This window comes from Taudactylus pleione, unplaced genomic scaffold (assembly GCF_031769625.1).
Source record: "Taudactylus pleione unplaced genomic scaffold, aTauple2 ptg000333l, whole genome shotgun sequence".
Classification (NCBI taxonomy): Eukaryota; Metazoa; Chordata; class Amphibia; order Anura; family Myobatrachidae; genus Taudactylus; species Taudactylus pleione.
The window spans coordinates 9,262,155-9,278,897 of NW_028284734.1; the positions used below are offsets into that span (position 1 = coordinate 9,262,155).

Sequence of the window (16,743 nt, forward strand, 5' to 3'; positions counted from 1 at the left end):
AGCTTCCAATTGCCTAATTAGTCACTAGAGGGGTGTCCAAGGGGTTCTGAACCAGGCCCCGATATTTTTACCTTAAAAAGGAGATTTATGTGCTTACCTATTATATCCTTTTCTTCGATTCCATAGGGGACACAGGCTTTATGCAGGGTATAGGTTGGTGGGATGGAGTCCAGGCACCACATGGTTAAACTTGTTGAGTACAGCACAGACTCCCCCTCCCCCTATACCCCGCCCCTAGCTACAGACACCTCAGTTTAGTTAACAAGCCTAAAGCCAGGGGCGAGAAGGAGGAGGAGAAGGAAGACCGAAACGCACTCAAGTGCATACACACAAGAAATGTGAACAGGAGAACCGGAAGCAGAGCAAAGCCCCGGAAGGTCAGGGTGGGCGCCCTGTGTTCCCTATGGAATCGTAGAAAAGGATTTAACAGGTAAGCACATAAATCTTTTTCTTCTTCCTCCTTAGGGGACACAGGCTTTACTCAGGGACTTTCCAAAGCTATTCCCCTAAGGGCTGCACTGAGAACTCTTCACCCAAAAGCCGCATCAGGGGAGGCGATGGTGTCCAAAGAATAAAACTTTAGAAACGTATTGGCATGGGACCACGTGGCCGCTTTACACAGCTGCTCTACAGAAGCACCATGTCACACTGCCCACGAAGTTCCCACGGACCGGGTTGAATGAGCCATCACCATGGCCGGTGATGGAATATCTGCTGCTGCATAAGCGTAGCGAATAGTCAAACAGGACAAAGAGGATCTGTCCTAAGTAAGTCCAGTCCATGTAGATCCGGAGAGCTTGCATGATATTCAAAGAGGCCTCCTCCGGTGAGGAATCCGGAACCTGGAAAGAAGGAACCACAATCTCTTGATTGATGTGGAACTTAGAAACAACCTTAGCTAGGTAGCCTAGTCATGTTCGAAGGACAGCTCTGTCCTGGTGAAAGATTAGAAACGGAGAGCGACAAGAATTTGCGCTCAAATCTGATACCCATTGCAGTGTTCTCCAGAGGCTGCTTTCTGCGGGCGCATCGCCCGGCAGAAACAGCCTGCCGCCCGGCACTTTTCCCCACCGACCCCCGCTGTGGAACACTGGCCTCTGAAGTGACCGGAGGCTAAAGAAGCCTATGATCACTTCAGAGGCCAGCGTTCCCAGTGATGCACTGCGCGGGTGACGTTATGACGTCACCCACGACGTGATTAGTCTGCCCCGCGCGCCTGCTGGATCTAGTTAGATCCAGTCAGCACGAGGCAGCGGCGAGCGGGAGAGCGAGCAGCAAGTAAAGGTAAGTGCTGGGGCCAGGACCAGTCTGGGGGCACTATTTAAGTCTGGGGGCACTGCATAAAGGGACCAGCCTGGGGGCACTGCATAAAGGGGCCAGCCTGGGGGCACTGCATAAAGGGGCCAGCCTGGGGGCACTGCATAAAGGGGCCAGCCTGGGGGCACTGCATAAAGGGGCCAGCCTGGGGGCACTGCACTAGGGGCCAGCCTGGGGGCACTGCATTAGGGGCCAGCCTGGGGGCACTGCATTAGGGGCCAGCCTGGGGGCACTGCATTAGGGGCCAGCCTGGGGGCACTGCATTAGGGGCCAGCCTGGGGGCACTGCATTAGGGGCCAGCCTGGGGGCACTGCATTAGGAGCCAGCCTGGGGGCACTGCATTAGGAGCCAGCCTGGGGGCAATGCATTAGGAGCCAGCCTGGGGGCAATGCATTAGGAGCCAGCCTGGGGGCACTGCATAAGGGACACTTTAAACCTGTGGGCACTGCATAAGGGGCCAGCCTGGGGGCACTATTTAAGCCTGGGAGCACTACATAAGGGACCAGTCTGCGGGCACTACATAGGGGCACTACTTCAGCCAGGGGGCACTGCATAAGAGCAAAGCTAAACTACAGGGGCAAATGCATAAAGGGGAAAACTACAGGGGGCACTGTATAAAGGGCACAAATACAGGGGGCACTGTATAAAGGGCACAAATACAGGGGGCACTGTATAAAGGGCACAAATACAAGGGGCACTGCATAATGGGCACTTTTGTCTGAGAGCCAGTGGGGGAGCAGCCCGAGACATGTTGGGCTGGATTGGTCTAGGAAATACCCCTTTTCCCGGCGCGAGCATAATTGCGAAGGCCCCCATCCGGCTACTTTTGGATGCCACCCGGCTGGAAAAAATTTCTGGGGAGAACACTGCATTGTGGAGAAGCTATGGCAAGGAGGAAGACAGTATTCCAAGTAAGCCAACAAATATCTACAATTTCCAACGGCTCAAAAGGCGAAGACTGAAGGGCCCTAAGAACCAGAGACAAATTCCAATGAGCCACCAGCGGTACAAACATGCTCTTGTACGTGGAGAACACCTTGAAAAACGGCAGCAGCGCAATCTGCCTCTGAAAGAGACGGAATGACCTGGGGTTAAGATTCCTAGCCGAACACCAGTCAAAGTAAGTTCTCCAAACCCAATGGTAAATCCTAGCTGAAGAGTGCTTACGGGCATTGAGCATAGGATTAATGACTGACCTGGAGAACCCCTTAGCTCTCAAGACAGATGTCTCAAGAGCCACCCCATCAAAGCGAGACAGGCCAGAACCGGATGAAAGCACAGGCAGAGATAGAAGACCTGGCCGCAATGGAAGACGCAGAGGAGCGGCCCTGAAGATCCACATACCACGCCCTCCACGGCCAATCGGAAGAGACTAGGATCACCATGCCGCTCTCCAACTTCAATTTGCGGAGAACCCGCAGAATTAGGGAGATTGGAGGAAAGATGTACAGGAGCGGAAAGGTCCACTGAACCACCAGAGCATCCAGCAGAAAGGCCCCCAGATCTCTGGTGCGAGAGCAGTACCTCGGGACCTGGTGATTGTGTTGAGACGCCATTATGTCGATGTTCGGCAAGCCCCAGAGAAGAACCAAGAGATGAAAGACGTTCGGATGTAGGGTCCATTCGCCGGAATGAACGCCCCAGCAGCTTAGGAAGTCCGTTTCACAATTTTGTACTCCGTGAATATAAATTGCTAACAGGGACGGAAGATGCCTCTCCGCCCAAAGAAGAATGCGGCCGACTTCCCTCATGGCGGCACCACTGATAATACCACCCTGATGGTTTATGTAGGCGACCCCGAAGCAGAGGTAAAGCCAGACACAAGGCCCTGTAAACTGCTCGGAGTTCCAGAGTGTTGATCGGCAATCAGATCTCTCGGGCCAAGCACTGTCCCTGGAAAGTCTGCTGACAGGACATCGCCCCCCATCCCCGATGACTTGCATCAGTGGTAAGGAGGACTCAGTCCTAAACCCAAAAGGGATAACGCCTGGTCAGATGGTACTCCTGGAGCCATCACAAGAGAGAGTGATGTAACTCCTGAGAGAGAGCAATCATCTGAGACCTGAGATGTAGATTAGATTTGTCCCACTGGGCTAGAGTTTCCAATTGGAAAGGCCGGGAATGAAACTGGGCATACTCCACCATGTCGAAGGTGGTGCCCAGAATCTGCATGCAGGAGTGAATTCACACCCAGTGGCGACGCAAAAACAAACGAATCTTGGAAAGTCCCGAACCTTGTCATCTTCCGGGAGGAACACCTGCTGAGCCCTCCAGTCCAGCGAGGCCCCCAAATGCAACATTTCCTGAGAGGAAGTCAGAGGGAATTTCTTACAATTTATGACCCATCCATGAGTCTGGAGAAGATCCACTGTGACCCGTATGTGCTCCCTGAGAATCTCTGGGGACTGGGCCAGGAAAAGCAAGTCGTCCAGAAAGGGAAAAATTAGGATTCCCTTGTTCCAAAGATGAGCCGCTATGACCGCCATGATTTTTGTGAAGATCCGAGGAGCCGTGGAAAGTCCAAAAGCATGAAACTGGAAATGACCCTCCTGACAGCAAACCTGAGGAATCGCTGGTGACTGAGATGCATGGGAACATGCAAATAGGCATTCTGAATGTCTAAGGAGGCCATGAAGTCCCCGGCCCCATGGCTAGAATAATGGAGCGAAGGGATTCCATTCAGAACATGGGAACTCGTATGTACCTATTGAGAGACTTCAGGTTGAGAATCGGTCAGAAAGACCCATTCGGCTTCCGGACCAGAAACAGATTGGTATAGAAGTCCGTGTCCCGCTGATAAGTGGGCGAATGGACTCTTTTAAAGCTCCAGGCGTCCTCCGTGGTCACCTTCCAGATTTCTAAAAAAAGAAGAAGCTGGCCTCCCACGCTGGAGACCCCCAGGTGGAGGCACGTCCCGTCATGCTGCAGGCTGACTTAGCAGCTGGGCGTCTGGTAGACCAGGGCTGCTTACCTGCTGGCTTAGACCCATTAGTAGAGGACAAAAAGGAGCGAAAATTAGAAGAATGCAACCTAGGAGCTGTTCCGGAAGGAAACAGACCGTCTTAGATGCTGCTAGAGTAGCAACTATTTTATCCAGTTCCGGTCCAAAAATAACATCCCCTGAAAAGGGGAGAACCTCAAAGGCCCTCTAGGAGTCGGAATCCGCCCATCAGGAACGAAGTCAGAGGACTCTTCTAGCTGAGACTGAAGAAGCCGAAACCTTGGAAGTTAGAATACAAGTGTCTACAGCCGCTTCCCCAAGATAAGAAGCCCCTTCACAGATATGCTCCACCAGCGACAAAAGCTCATTCCTGTGGGTACCTGAGATAAGGCCATCTTCCAGGGCGTCCGCCCAGCGACCAATGGCCTTACCAACCCAGACTGATGCAAGGGCCGGGCGAGCTACCACACATGCATTAGAATAAATAGACTTAAAAAAAAACATCTAGCTTTTTATCCGTAGGATCCTTAAGAGATGCCTAGTTAGGAAGAGGAAGGGTGACATTTTTATCACGGCGGACAACATGCGCATCAACCAGGGGAGGAGACTTCCATTTAGCCTGATCTGCAGGAGGCAAAGGATATAAGGAAGTTATACGCTTAGAAACTAGGAAGCGCCTATTAGGGTGGAACCAGGCCTCCACCAAAAGGTCCTCAAGCTGCACAGAAGAAGGAAATTCCACAACTGCATTCTTTTGACGTTTGAATACTGGAGCATTGGACAAAGGAGCCGGATCTACATCCTTGATGAGCAAAACTGACTTAACTGCTTTAACCAACTTGAGGCTGGGAATCTTCTGAAATAAAGGAAGATTCCACATCGGAAACAACAGATACATGTTTTTCATGATCTGAAGAGACTTCAGACTATCAGACAGGGATGCAGAGCTATCCCTTTTAGAGGGTCTACGCTTAGAAGGACGCTCTCTTCCCAGCATCTGTTTGAAAGATTCTGACAGTTGCGCTAAACCCTGAACTGACTGCGCAAAAGACTGCATCCAAGGAGGCTCTATGGCAGAAGGCAGCAAAGGGGACTGCAATATTAAATGCAAGACAATAAATGCTCAACAAACCACCCCAAGAGGGGGGAAAGGAGCTAAATGTATAACCTGACCGCTGAGGGCGAGGAAAACGGGGAGACAGGAGCCTTCACTCTCCACAGACAAGCTGCACCAGCAGGCACCTAGAAATAGCTGCCCAGCATCTGTGAGGAGGGGAGAGAGGAAGAGGAGTGACCCTGGGACGGAGTGCCTCTAATGACGGAATGAGCCCAGGGGTGGGGGAGGAGCCAACGGGGAGAGCCTACCTCCCCCTTCTGGCATGGACCCCAGGGCAATGGCCGCCACTACCGCGGTGCCCCGCTCCTTAATAGTGCTCTGGTGGTCTAGTGGGGATGCAGAGAAGACCTGGTCCCCCCCCGCCAGCACCGCCTGTGTCTCCCATACCGGCGGTGTAAAGCCACGACCACGCGGCTCCCTGCAAGCTGAGTGCCACCTTACCTTGTCCCTGCTTCTCCCTGCTGTGTCCATAGCAGCGGGCGAGGACACTGACCCATTCGCCAGCGCTGCAGCACCGCGGGCATCCTATAGGATGCCTAGCGCTGCTTACTCAGTAATAAGAAAAAAAGTAAAAATAAAACAGAAGTAAAACCTATGAAGCTCCACATTGTGCCCTCTGCAGGCACCAACACTAAACTGAGGTGTCTGTGGCTGGGGGCAGAGCATAGGGGGAGGGGGAGTGCTCAACAAGTTTAACCGTGTGGTGCTCGGACTGCATCCCACCAACCTATATCTGCGTAAAGCCTGTGTCCCCTATGGAGGAAGAAGAAATAGGGATTGTCACTGACTTTGCACCTGCTATGAAGCTGCAAGAACAAAATCTGCATTAATTCCTATAAGAAATTCCTGTGACCTGTAGAATAAAACCTCACACTGTAGGAAAAATGTAAATCTCGCCTTTAATTGGATATGCCCCTTAGAAAGACTAGTACATATTTTATGTTTTCAACGGACCACGTTTTTTTGTGTGGGTGAATGTTCCACTTTCCATGAACAGTAAAAGATACAGACATAAATTGACTCTAAGGGCCTGATTCAGAGCCGGACGCAATTAGCGCTCGCTCGTCCAGAAAATAGGGGTGGCTATTCAAATGAACCGTTCGCTGTTTGCGGTCTGTTCACGCCTCTAGGTCTGAACGAGCGTACAAAACTTGCGGTCGTTTTTTGGGAAACTACGCCCCCTGGCCGCTCGCATCCTACGTCATGTCCGCTATTTATTAGATTAATCGAGTACATCGACCAGGGTATGAACTGCTCGCTATTCTTGTGGTTGGTTTTTGCTACCACAATTTTGCGAGCAGTTCTGGCTTAAAAAAAACCCAGTGACGTGGTCAATGACGCTGCTGTTTTAAATATGCACACCCATAAAACGCCCGTTTTGACCTTTAAGCACGCCTGCGATCGGATCTCCACTCCCCGTTTTCAAGCACCTTCCCCTGTTACCACCCACATACGCCTCTTTCTGTCACTCAAATTAGCAGGCATTCGCTATTTTGTGAGCACATGAATTTCGGCCGCACTGACTGGTTCGCGCATGCGTATAACGATCCGTATGCATGCGCAGTTGGGCAAACATCGCTCAGAGCGAACGAGCTGCCGCTTACGAGTGGCTCTGAATCAGGCCCTATGTTCAGAATGCAAATTATGAGCAACATCAATACACGTACCTGACTTATAGGGTTTTGAACAAAGTATTCATCTACAAAGTATTCCAGCAGCTAAAGAGTGAAAATAAAGATATTTCTAAATCAGAGAAAGTAATAACACAGATCCTGAGCAGAGAAAGTGATTTGTTTGTTTATATGTCCAATGCATGTTAGGACATAACAGCAAACCACATGCCTTCATATGTACATGTTGCACAATCTCAGCATTTTCACCTTCATATGATGCAACATAGATTTGGCATAATTTACATGATTTTGCAAAAAAAAAGAATTGAAGTTGTCCTATAAATGCACGGTATGTAGTTGTAGCAATGCTGCGATTTGGTGGAATACAGGTGACTGTCAGTGAGATGTACAAATGTGCACTGTAGTGTCAACTATAACCTCTCTCTGATAATGAATGTAATCATTGGTATTGTATAATAAGGACACATGATCAGAATATACAAAGAATGGTGGTCTCTATTACACAGCTCACATAAAGGGCAGAGACATAGCCATCAGATTGCTAATAATCACCAGACTGATGCTGAGAATTCTTAAAAGAAAATACTTTCTAAGGTCATAAAGACATTTAAAGAGACTATTATTATTATTACCAGTTATTTATATAGTGCACACATATTCCACAGCGCTTTACAGAGAATATTTTACCATTCACATCTGTCCCTGCCCCGTGGAGCTTACAGTCTATGGGGGAGATGTATGAAGCCCAGAAGCGGTATCAGCGCACGTTATATACCACTTCTCTATGATGGATTATCGGGTGTCTGGGCGGTAAATGACAGGGGCGCTACGCGCCCCTGGCATTATCGGCGCTGCTATCTACAAGATAGCAGCGCCGATAGCCTGGGCCATGTACGAACGGTCAAATCGCCTGACCGTTCGGACCGCTGTAGCTGTTATCGATAGCTACAGCCTGGCGCTAGCCTATCCCCACAGCAGGAACAGCAATGTCCCTGCTGCGGCGGCTGCCGGCTGCACGCGGGGATCTCGCGATACTTGCGAGATCCCGCGCATGCTCAGTGGAGTCGACCGGGACTGACACACAGCGCGTCAGCACTAGGCTGACGTGCTGTGGTCTCTAGCGGGTAGCGCCGGAGGGGGGAATTAACGCTCCCCCTCTCCGTCCGATGAGATGTTCTTACATCTCATCGGTAGTGCTTCCTGCTTCACCTCGGTAAAGAGGCAAAGCGTTACAGCGGCAAGGTAAGTGCCACTATCATACATCTACCCCTATATTCCATATCACATGTTCACAAACATATACACTACAGTCAATTTTTTTTGTGGGGAGTCAATTAATCTACCAGTATATTTTTGGAGTGTGGGAGGAAACCAGAGTACCCGGAGGAAATCCACGCAAGCAAAGGGAGAATATTTAAACTCCACACAGACTACTTGAATATCATTTGACAGATCCATAAACCAAAATAACCCCCTCCTGTGTATTTCACTACAGTTCTAGGGCCTGCTAGCCGGATCCCTTTCCCAGGTTGAACCCCTCTTATAGGAAAAGTAAAATTAAATTACCGTAGTTGTTCCCCATTTCCAGTCTGCTTCATCAATGTAATATGATGCAACAAACTGCTTCAGCAGTTTATGTGCTAGAAACACCATAGCAGAGAGCGACACCCCAGGCAGGAACGAAGAACTGCACAGGTTGTGACAGATGCAGGGTGCTAGAATGGACACTATTAATCCAATAGATATGTTGTGGCAGTTCCTGAAGCAGAGTGATCATGCAAGAAGCCCACATACATCTATGAGTTTAAGGAATTCTGTAAGGAGGAATGGACCAAAATCCTCTAAGTCAATATGGGGAACTGATCAACAATTACTTCAGCAGTTGATTGAAGTTAATGCAGCTCAAGGCGGGAGGGGGACCACACTAGTTGCTGAATCATAGAGGTTCACATAATTTTTCCGACAAAGACATTTAATGTTGGATCATCTTGAACAATAAATTAATGAAAAAGTATATGTTATTGTGTATTTTTTGATTTATTACGTTTTCTTGATCTATTTTAATGGCTTAAAAATATCTGAACACAGAATGGGAAAATTTAAGCAAAGATGTAGAAAATGCTGAGGGAAATCACACACTTTCTAGTAACGCTGTAGATTACCCTGGAATGGATGAAAGGTTCATGTACGTGTTCCTGAGTCTCAAGCGTTGTAGCAGCACTTACTTCTGAAAGTCACAAAATAACTGTTTATATGGAATCCACTAGACTTAGGGGTCTATTTACTATGCAGTGTTAGCAGACAGAGTGAAAAGTGATAAGGTGCCAGCCAATCAGCTCCCAGCTGCCATGTTACAGGCTGTGTTTGAAAAATGACAGTTGGGAGCTGATTGGTTGGCACCTTATCACTTTTCACTCTGTCTCCTAGCACTGCTTAGTAAATTGATCCCATAAGGTTTAGTGGGTCATTAAGACAAAAAAAATAACAATTCTGAAGAAGGCTGGTACGGATTACAGTGAGCACAATTTACTTTCTGTCCATGCATTATGCCTGTAGTATTCTATAAAAAAAGAGACAGAACTAAGCTCTCAACTTACCTTCAACGTGCTGGTAAGTCGGTTAGGTTTCAGATCTTGCTCCTCCATTGTTCTTGATCCATCAATTATCACATACATGTGGCGCATCTAGTAAGTCATAATTACACATTATAAGCACAAGCCAACCAATAACATCTAAATCTGAAAACATTTCAAAACAACTGATGCTTACCATTCCCAGCCGAACCTGTCCGCGGTTAGTAAAAACCCTGTAAGAATGCATACATGCAGGTAAGTTCATTTATACAGTCCATGGTATATTCTAATGGTAGATGGTAAGCACTGTTGGCACTCGTCTGTCAATAATTTTGTAATGTTTCAGGCCATGTAATTATTACACATAGTCTTCAAACTGATAATGTGTGTGAGGACCCTATTAATGTATTCTGGACCTTGAGTAACATACACATACTGGATTTCATTATACTAAAATTGTACATGTCAGGAAACTATGAAATAATTGATGTTATAGGGGCGTATCTGTTCTAAATGAATTACCAGCCTGACCTGCACACTTCTGAGACCCCATCAATAATGACAATCTATTTTAATCAGACTTGCCTACTGTGCAGTACTACAGATGAGGTTTGTTGTCGCACCACTTACCTAAAGGCTCACAGTAGCACAGAGATAATACGACAAGCCTGCAAATCTGCACCACTAGCTTCTGCAAGCTATTAGTGATAGCCCAGCATGAGGCCAAGTACTAGAGGTTCTAGGCTCCACTATTAAATAGCCTATTGGAAGCAACAGTTTGCTTTATACTTCACTCAGACTCCAGATTGCATGTTTCTTAGTATTATTATCAATGTTTGTTAGTATTGTCAAATAATTTACGTCTTTCAGATATTTAGTTCTTTATTTATTTACAATAATCTTTAAGAGGGGCAATTCTAGCAAAAGTGTGTCAATATACATTAAATTCAACCACAGTGTTAAAAAACGTGTTCCACTTTTATCTAACCAGTCTATCAGTTTGTGTGTGCCAGCCTACAAAATTTACTAAATGTATTACTTTATCTTTATGGCTTCCTTTTGTGCCTTATAGCTTAAGCCTTAATATAACCAGCCACAGATGGTACCAATTATGCAGCGAACATGAAATGTGACCAAGCATAGTGACAATAACTTCTGGAAATGGCTGCTATGAACGTTTGCTATAACAAGTCAGCCGTATTTGCCTGTGAATCATGTAGCTCAGGTTCCTAGATAGAGGTTAGTGGAGGCAAAGCAACTGTGATCCATGAACAACTGCAATACATGATCTTGTGTTTAGAAAAGCTTAGACTTGATCGACTAATACATTATAAACTCTACACGTATTGATCTAGAGAAAGAAAAAACAACATCCCAAGAAGCGTACATTGGGCGATTCCTTCCCAACCCCACACAATTAGATTTATTCCTTGAATCAGCCTTTTCTGGTCTCATTAGGCCTATTGAAAGGCACACAATTTATTTTGAAATCCATCAGGTGATTCCACAATTACTACCATACTTTGCAATGGACTCCACAGTACCCTAATAGTGATAGTGCCTGCCTAAGGGACTGAGGGCCTGATTCAGAGCCGAACGCTCTGACCAGAGCGCTCGCTCTGAATCAGTGCCCTCCTCCCTGAAAATGGAGCGGTCTTCTGGCCGCTCGCATAGCTGTGGGTGACCACCCACAGCATATGCAAGCGGCCAAAAAGATGGTCGCGATGGTCAAGACCATCGCGACCATCGGGCTTGCGACGAGACCCTGCGGTAGAGCCAAAATCACTCCCACTGACATCATTACTGATGTCAGTGGGGCCGGCTTCAGACGGTAGGCGTTCCCATGGGAACGCCTCCGTCTGGCAGCCACGCCCCTGGCACGCCCACCAAAGGGGGTGTGCTGTCACTCACCATCGACAGCACGCCCCCTTTGGTGCGAGACCCCGAGCGACGTATTCCTCGTCGCTCGCCGGGTCTCGCGCATGTGCACGACGGAGTTCCCTCCATCGTGCGCATTTGCACAACATCGACCCGCTTGCGAGCATCCTTTGCTCGCTCGCGGGTCTGAATGACCCCCTGATTTAGAGTTGCAGAAGCAGAACATGCCATCATCGACTTCCTGAGTGAGCCCATGGTCACTCTGAATGGGCACAGTAACAGACACCGGAGCCATGTTTCCTGCGTACGGGATCGCAGATGCAGGATGAGATGCGGCTCCGAAATGGTCGATACATGCCTTCGTTTTTAGCCAACACTCCCCGTTGCCTCCCCCCAAACGCTCCCTGACTGTCAATCACACTGCGAATAAAAATCTTCAGCGTGTGACTATGGTAATGTACCATGACGCATGAGCAGTGGCAAAAAACAAACAAACACTCCATTTGAGAAAGCATTGGCATAACGCACAACTCTGAAACAGGCTCTATGCGGCTAGTAAATCCTTGTTTTTCCAGTGAATACTCCTCTAAGTATATAAGTGATCAGCCACCCAACCAGCAGTCAGTACACAGTTGTCTATTGTGTTTTTCTTGTTTCTCGTCCAAGAATCTAAAAAATTAGAGCCAATCTAGCACAACCAGTGTCCTATTTGGAATCAGCACCGCAGTTAGAATCTGATATGATAGGCAAACAACATAACAATGACCTTTTCCTTTTATCTTTGAAGAGAATGTCATCAATTGTGGCCTTCAGAGATCCCGACTCATCTTCTTTGAGAACCTCCCTGAAGTAAAGAAAAACATTAATTTGAAGCAAACTGATAAATAACATACCGGAGCAATATCCAACCAAAAGAAAAAAGATCTTACCAAGTTCTTTCATAGCCACCTTCCCATCGCTTGGTTCTTTCCGGTTCTTCATCCATGTTTAATTTATCTGACCAATAAGATTCTTTACTATAATATAAGAACAAACTTTTAAATACCATTATTCAATCAGTATTTAACTGTGAATGAATGAAAGTGATAATGTATGTTGGACATTAACAAAATTGTGGTAAATTTAATAAACTGCAAATCTAGCACCTAAATGGGCAAAATATTGCAGGCTTTTACATTTACCCCCTTAGTATCCAAAGAGGAAAGGAACATAAATGACCCCCCCCCCCCACTCCTAAAATAAAATATTTACTTTCCATTATAATCTGTGACAACATCAGAACGTATTTCCCACTAGATTACACCTTGTCAAAACAAACTTTCAGTGGTAATTCAATGGTATTACTATCCCTTTTCCACCAAAATCCCGGGTCGAACCCGACATTTTGAACACTGGTCCAACCTGGGTCGGACCCAGCTTCAGACACTTTTCCACTGCACTTCGACCTGGGTTATTCCCAGGTCAGCCCCGTTTCCACTAAACCCGGGTCAGCCCTGTAGAACACTATAGATGTCATTAAAAATTTACTTTTTTTAGGCACACAAAGATGAGGTCACAAAGGGCCTCAATCACCGTCTAGAAATGTACCCGGGTCACCTAACCCAGGTAGGGTCCGTTTCCACTGCCATCTAACCCGGGTCCTACCCTGGTCGAGACCTGGGTAGGATTGCCGGGTTATTTTTTTGGGGAGCCGTTTCCACTGCAGCCTGACCCGGGTTTTGGGCAGTGTAAGAGTTCCCTCCTGGTACCTGGGACTGATTAATAAGTGCTCAAAGTCACCAGCAATTTTTACTTGGTCTGCCACCAGAGGCTAGACGAGAGAACACAGCCAATCACATTGGTTAGGGTTAATTCCATCATTTATGGCATGTATAAACATGTCAGTGTCAATTGGTGCATTTTTCATTTATGCATATATATATCTTTTCATCTATTCCACAAAACTACATTTTAAGCCATATTGACTATTGTAATATAGTGCATAATACTGTACACAAGTTCCATGCATGGCATTATATGTGTGCCTGCATCATAGGTGGGAAAAAAAATACTACTACTTTAAAGGTCACAAGGAGCCAACAATGGGGTTTAAACAGTGTCCCATTCTTCTTCTCCACAATGCTGCCATGATGTATATTTACAACTGAACTTCATGATTAACAAAACTGCTAAGTTTTATAAACTTTTACACCCAGAATTAGGTTTCTACTGGAATACAAATGGGTCACATTTCTTAGTAATACATAGAAAGCTACGAGCTCCCATCTACATACAAACCATTCTAGTTGCAGCCACAACAAACCCCTCTTGTATTAGAATGGATGGATGCATAGGAGGACTTGGATGGATGGAGGGAAGAGGACTTTTGTTAATAGAACTAAGTGATACTTTTATATTCCAATGCTCTAAGGTTGCTTTGTTTGAAAACTATTACCTTTATATATTTCTCATTTATTTTCTTTGCAAAAGCAATCCATTCTCTGATTGAATAAAATGATTAATACTTATACCAGTCAGATAAAATATGATATAGATCAGAGGTTCTCAAACTCGGTCCTCAGGACCTCACACAGTTCACGTTTTCCAGGTCACCCAGCAGGGACCCAGGTGTATTCATTACTCACCGACATGTTTTAAAAGATCTACAGGTAGAAATAATTATATCACTATTGATATTGAGGAGACCTGGAAAACATGCACTGTTTGGGGGTACCGAGGACCAAGTTTGAGAACCTCTGGTACAGATGGTACTGTATAAGTTAAAGCATGTGAGGCATATATAAACGGCCTGCAAGAAATTATACTGTGGCCTATAGGAAGCAGAACATATACAGAAGACTGGAGACAGAATGATCACAGTAGTGTTTCTGTGCTTGCTTCCCAAATCCACCTGTAGCCTATGTCCTGTTCCCCATTGCCCTGGATGCCAGTACAGCTGCGTGGCAGGGTATTGGGGCAAGCAGGTCCATCTGGCAGAGAATCAGAATGAATCAGCTGAAATCCGATTCACTGCCGGAATATTACAGTGAACCATAATCCAAGTCTCAATTTATAACCAGTCGTGGATTTTAATAGGGGTCATTGAGGCTACTGGAGCAGTAGGTGACCCAGGGTTCAGCCATGTTCTGCCCCATCAGTGGTGTCATTGACCATATGGAGATGTAATAAACAGCCTGTCCAGCAATAAGGAGGCAGCTCTGACTGACTAGGCAGCGTGCTGGATACTCACTAGTCTGAGATTTTGATACTAGTAGCATTGCCCTTGACTCTACTTTCCTCCTGTGTCCTGCTTTAGGAAAATGTGACACAACAAACACTTAAGGAGTGTACACACTAGACGATATGCTCCGAGTGATTTCGTCTAGTGTGTCCCCGGCAGGGTGTGCTCAATGTCGTTCATGACATTGAGCTCAGCCGCTGAACGATATCATGAACGATATGGTTCAGCGCCGGGTTCTCTGCCCAATTCCCCAACATGCAGCAACCTGACAACATCGTCAGGTTGGCCTGCATGTTTACTCGATGAACGATAATGACGAACGACCCGCGGGAACGCGCGTCGTCGTTATGGTTCGTTTTGGTGTTAAAAATGGACGATAAAGTGGACGACTGAACGATAACGATATCGTTATCGTTCAGTCGTCCACTTTAATCGCCCAGTGTGTACTGTATTCAATTGTTTTCGCGGTCCGGATCTCCCGTCTAAAGTGACAGGAGATTGCGGGGCGCTATTCAATTGATGCCTATTTTCACGCTGATCGCGCCCATAGTGGTCGGGTTTACTTTTCACCCATTTCAGCTCGCACCCTCCTGGGGCTGCGAGCTGAAATGATGCGCCGGCAGCTGATCGCGCCTGACAGGAGCAACAATTGAATAGCTGCTGTCGGGGCGCGAAACAATTGAATACCGCCCGTTATATACATGTCAGATAACAGCCTTGGTATTGTGTGTGACTATACATGGTTGTAATATAAATGTCAGATTACAGCCTTAGTACTGTGTGTGACTTTACATGTATGTGATATGTCTGATAACAGACTTGGTACAGAGCAACTATACATGTGATATAAACAGCAGATAACTGCCTCAATACACCGTGTGACTATACATGTACGTGATATGTCAAATAATACTTGGTACTGTGTGACTATACATGACATGTGATCTCTCAGACAACAGACTGTATGTGTGTTATATACATGTCAGGTAATAGCTAGTGTGACTATACATGTATGTGACTTAGATGTGAGATAATCGGATTGGATTAGTGAGACTATACATCTGTGTTATATAAATGTCATGTGTCTGATATACATGTATTCCCCAGCCATGCAATGAGTATAGGGGACTAGTCTGGTGCACGCAGGACACAGACCCCACATCATATCACTATATGAGTAAGCATGACACATTATACCGCTGCTGCACACATCCCTCGCACTGACATGTATGACACATATCATCACCTGACCTGTATACAGGTCCTTAGTACTGCTCTGCTCTCCTCTCCAGTGTACCTGCCACGTGTGTAACGCCGCACAGCTCCCCGTGGAAACAATTGCACTGAACAGACGTTCCGGCTACACTTCCTTCCTGTAGCTGATAATTATTACAGCAGCACAACCTATACCATGTAGTCTCCCATAATACCCATGAATTAGCAGAATGTTTAATGCCAGCCCCTCTCCTTCACCTATACTAGCACTGTTGTCCTGCTGAAGACCTGACAGTGCAGGCTTGAGTTGAGGAAGCTTATATATCCCTCTTATGTTAGTAAAGGATCCTGAGATGTAGTACATTGCTGCAGACCTATTATCACTATTTTAAGTATTATCTTTTATTACCTGAGCACCACACAGTTGTACAAGGGGTAAGCATAATAACATATCAGAATTACATATGACTTGTTCTATCTTGTTTCTCCAGGGCCCACTAAGAGCTGCTTTAAGGATCCATTTCAATTCAAATCCACAGAGTGAATATAGAAAGTTCTGGATACACTACTGTAAATTTATAAATAAATATATATAAGCTGTACTCCATCAGTCAATGAACCACAAGTCAGGGAAAACCTGCTCATATGCAAGTTCTCTGTGTTTTACTGGAGATACCAGGACAGGCCTGAGGCCAGCATACTTATCAGATGCATTACCCCTAGCGGTTGCTGCTATTTCCAAGTTGGAGAAGGGACCTCTGTGACGTAGACACCACGTGACCGCTGCAGGAGGCTGGACAGCTCCTGCGTTACCATCCACTAGGGCATAGAGGGGGAATAAATATCTG

At 46.5% G+C, this 16,743-nt stretch overlaps 1 protein-coding gene across 5 annotated transcripts in view; it reads right to left on the reverse strand.

The window, feature by feature from the left end:
* Positions 1-16,078, reverse strand: part of GTF2H2C (GTF2H2 family member C) — a 92,271-nt gene extending 76,193 nt beyond the window's left edge. For 4 of the 5 annotated variants that reach the window (XR_015869498.1, XM_088443703.1, XM_088443705.1 and 1 more), the window contains exons 1-6: positions 15,932-16,059; positions 12,390-12,476; positions 12,227-12,304; positions 9,779-9,815; positions 9,607-9,693; positions 7,043-7,093 (exon numbers count right to left, since the gene is read on the reverse strand). Coding sequence is in view for 4 of the 5 variants with exons in the window: in XM_088443703.1 (XP_088299829.1) it covers positions 7,043-7,093; positions 9,607-9,693; positions 9,779-9,815; positions 12,227-12,304; positions 12,390-12,445 (309 nt within the window). In the remaining variant the exon portion in view is untranslated. Of the gene's footprint in view, positions 1-7,042; positions 7,094-9,606; positions 9,694-9,778; positions 9,816-12,226; positions 12,305-12,389; positions 12,477-15,931 lie in introns of all 5 variants that reach the window. The other variant, XM_088443706.1, reaches the window with a different exon arrangement.
* Between the last annotated feature and the right edge of the window lie 665 nt (positions 16,079-16,743).